This window comes from Ctenocephalides felis, unplaced genomic scaffold (genome assembly GCF_003426905.1).
Source record: "Ctenocephalides felis isolate EL2017-DRISC unplaced genomic scaffold, ASM342690v1 CF-g0.4_SCAFFOLD_03573, whole genome shotgun sequence".
Lineage (NCBI taxonomy): Eukaryota > Metazoa > Arthropoda > Insecta > Siphonaptera > Pulicidae > Ctenocephalides > Ctenocephalides felis.
In genome coordinates, this window is record NW_020539727.1 from 12,013,785 (window position 1) to 12,016,237 (window position 2,453).

Consider the following 2,453-nt stretch of genomic DNA (forward strand, 5'->3'; position numbering starts at 1 on the left):
AATATTTTTTTAATATTATAAGGTAACATATTATTTTAATAAAATATTTCTATTAATAAAATATTTGAAATATTAGAAATCAATTTATAATATTTTCTATCATTATACTAATCTGCAGCCACTTGATATAATTTAATATTATAATTGTAAACTACAAATTTATCACTTGAAACAAAGCATGATGACTTTATTTTTATTATATCTCTTGTAACTTCAAATGAAATATCATATCTTTTGAAATTTAATTTAATATAAATAAAATATTTGCTAAAGTTATACAATATTAAATAAGTAACACAATAATACTTATTATATTTGCAATGTGTTACAAATGATATTTAACATGAACTAATTTATTTAAAATAATGTTAAAGCAAGTATTTTGAGCACCTTGACAATTTATTATATTTATTTATAATATATTATTTGTACAACTAGTATAGTAATTAAATTTATATTATTATGGTTATAATAATAGTTTTTTGTTAGAATTTAAATTCAAAATTGGCGCTGTAGTTTGCGCCATCTACGATCGGTAGAAAACTCTGCGGTGTCACATCTTTATATAAATCTATGACTAGCTGTCAAAAAATGTTAACCTGAAATTAATAAACAATTCATTTTCTTAGACAATATAAGAATTCATTATTTAATTCATTCGATATAAGAAGATTCATTTTATTCTCGGATTTGGTTCGGAAAACATGGCAATTAGGAGGACCCCCTCGTGAAGTGAGTACTTTAGAAATAATTTAAGTTAGTTGTGCAAGAAATATTTGACATTCGGCGAATCCTAATATGACTTGCAGTTTGTGCAAAATTAGTTATTATTATATGTTATTAGTTACTGTTATAAGTTATCCTGGCACGAATGTATTTATTGGAGAACAGTGATTACCCAAAATATTTTAAATTACTTAACAAAATTATTAAAGCATTGAATTTTATGATTCGAATGATTACTTGCTTGGTAGTTCTAGTATGGGTTTAAATATTATTTTAATAGCATGCTTAGTTCTGAGTTTAATAGCACATTCATCATGTTAGAATTAATAATTAGAAATCAATTGCTGATTAAAATTGATTATGATATTTAGTATAAGCAGTGAAATTATTCAAAAATGACAGAAGAAACAATTATGTCTATGAATCATCAGACAATTAAAACTGAACCTCCTGAATATTCAGTAGAAGAAATTAAACACGAAATTGAAGATGATTTAGATGATCCTGATGCTATTGTGGAATCTGAATCGTGTTCTGAGGACGATGAAACATGTTTAGGAAGATCCAAGATGTCTGAAGTTTCCATAGAAGAAGAAGTCGAACAGGATTTAATCGAGACATCCACTTATAAATGTGGCATTTGTAATCAATCATTTCCAGAATCACACCAATTGAAAGAGCATATGGTCGTTCACAAACCTAGTCATAGCAAAGAACGCCCTTTCAAATGCGAATCTGTCATATGACTTTCAAACTATCAAGTCATCTGAAAAGTCACATGCTGATACACAATGGATTACGCCCCCACGACTGCAATATATGCAATAAGACATTCACAAAATTAAGCAACCTAAAAAGTCATATGCTCATTCACAGTGGTAAGCGCCCCCACAAATGCAATATATGCAATAAGACATTCACACAATTAAGCAATCTGAAAATCCACATGCTGACACACAATGGAGTACGCTCCCACGAATGCAACACATGTAATAAGACATTCACACTATTGGGTAACCTGAAAAAACACATGCTGGTGCATAATGGACTTCGTCCCCATGAATGCAGTATATGCAATAAGTCATTCACGAAATCAAGTGATCTGAAACGTCACATGCTGAAGCACAATGGAAAACGGCCCCATGAATGCAGTATATGCAATAAGACATTCACTCTATTATGCAATCTGAAAAGACACACGATGATTCATTATGAATATCGTCCTTATAAATGTGAAGTATGCAATAAGGGATTTACTGAATCGAAGGATTTGAGGATACACCTGAAAATTCATAGTAGGAAGAAAATCATTGATGTATTATGATTGAATCAAATCATTTGTATTATTTGCATATTGTAAAACTTGTAATAAAAGTATTGGAAATAAACTCATCATATTTATTTATTCAAAATCTACAAAAAATCTAGATTTGTTACATCTAGTTAAATATATTATGAGCTTTTTTATACTTCTTCACTTTATTTAGGACTCTGTAATTGATGAAATAAGTTTCATGTATCAATTTTCACATTTAGTGAAAAGTTTAATTCATCTGCTGAATATAAATTAGGCAACATATTAATTTTTTATACTCATTTATATATTCATTTTTCAATTAATTTAGTTCTCCAATAATTTATTTCTTTAAATTTTCCATTTATTTAAATTACATTTTTAGCAAATTTTCTATGTCTTTTGGACCAGCACAATTTTTCTTTTGGCTTTT

General features: G+C 27.8%; 3 protein-coding genes across 3 annotated transcripts in view; 2 read left to right on the plus strand and 1 right to left on the minus strand.

The window, feature by feature from the left end:
* The first annotated feature begins 611 nt into the window (after positions 1–611).
* The window catches only part of LOC113389432, a 290,888-nt gene continuing 289,046 nt past the window's right edge, over positions 612–2,453 (plus strand). Inside the window, exon 1 of the mRNA XM_026626466.1 lies at positions 612–732. The gene's annotated coding sequence lies outside the window, so the exon portion shown is untranslated. The remainder of the gene's footprint in view (positions 733–2,453) is intronic.
* On the plus strand, positions 1,673–2,050 carry LOC113389516 (protein krueppel-like). The gene has a single exon (XM_026626544.1). The coding sequence runs from the start codon at positions 1,673–1,675 to the stop codon at positions 2,048–2,050; it is 378 nt and encodes a 125-aa protein (XP_026482329.1).
* The window catches only part of LOC113389517 (protein angel-like), a 7,988-nt gene continuing 7,740 nt past the window's right edge, over positions 2,206–2,453 (minus strand). Inside the window, exon 7 of the mRNA XM_026626545.1 lies at positions 2,206–2,217. Coding sequence (XP_026482330.1) covers positions 2,206–2,217 — 12 coding nt within the window. The remainder of the gene's footprint in view (positions 2,218–2,453) is intronic.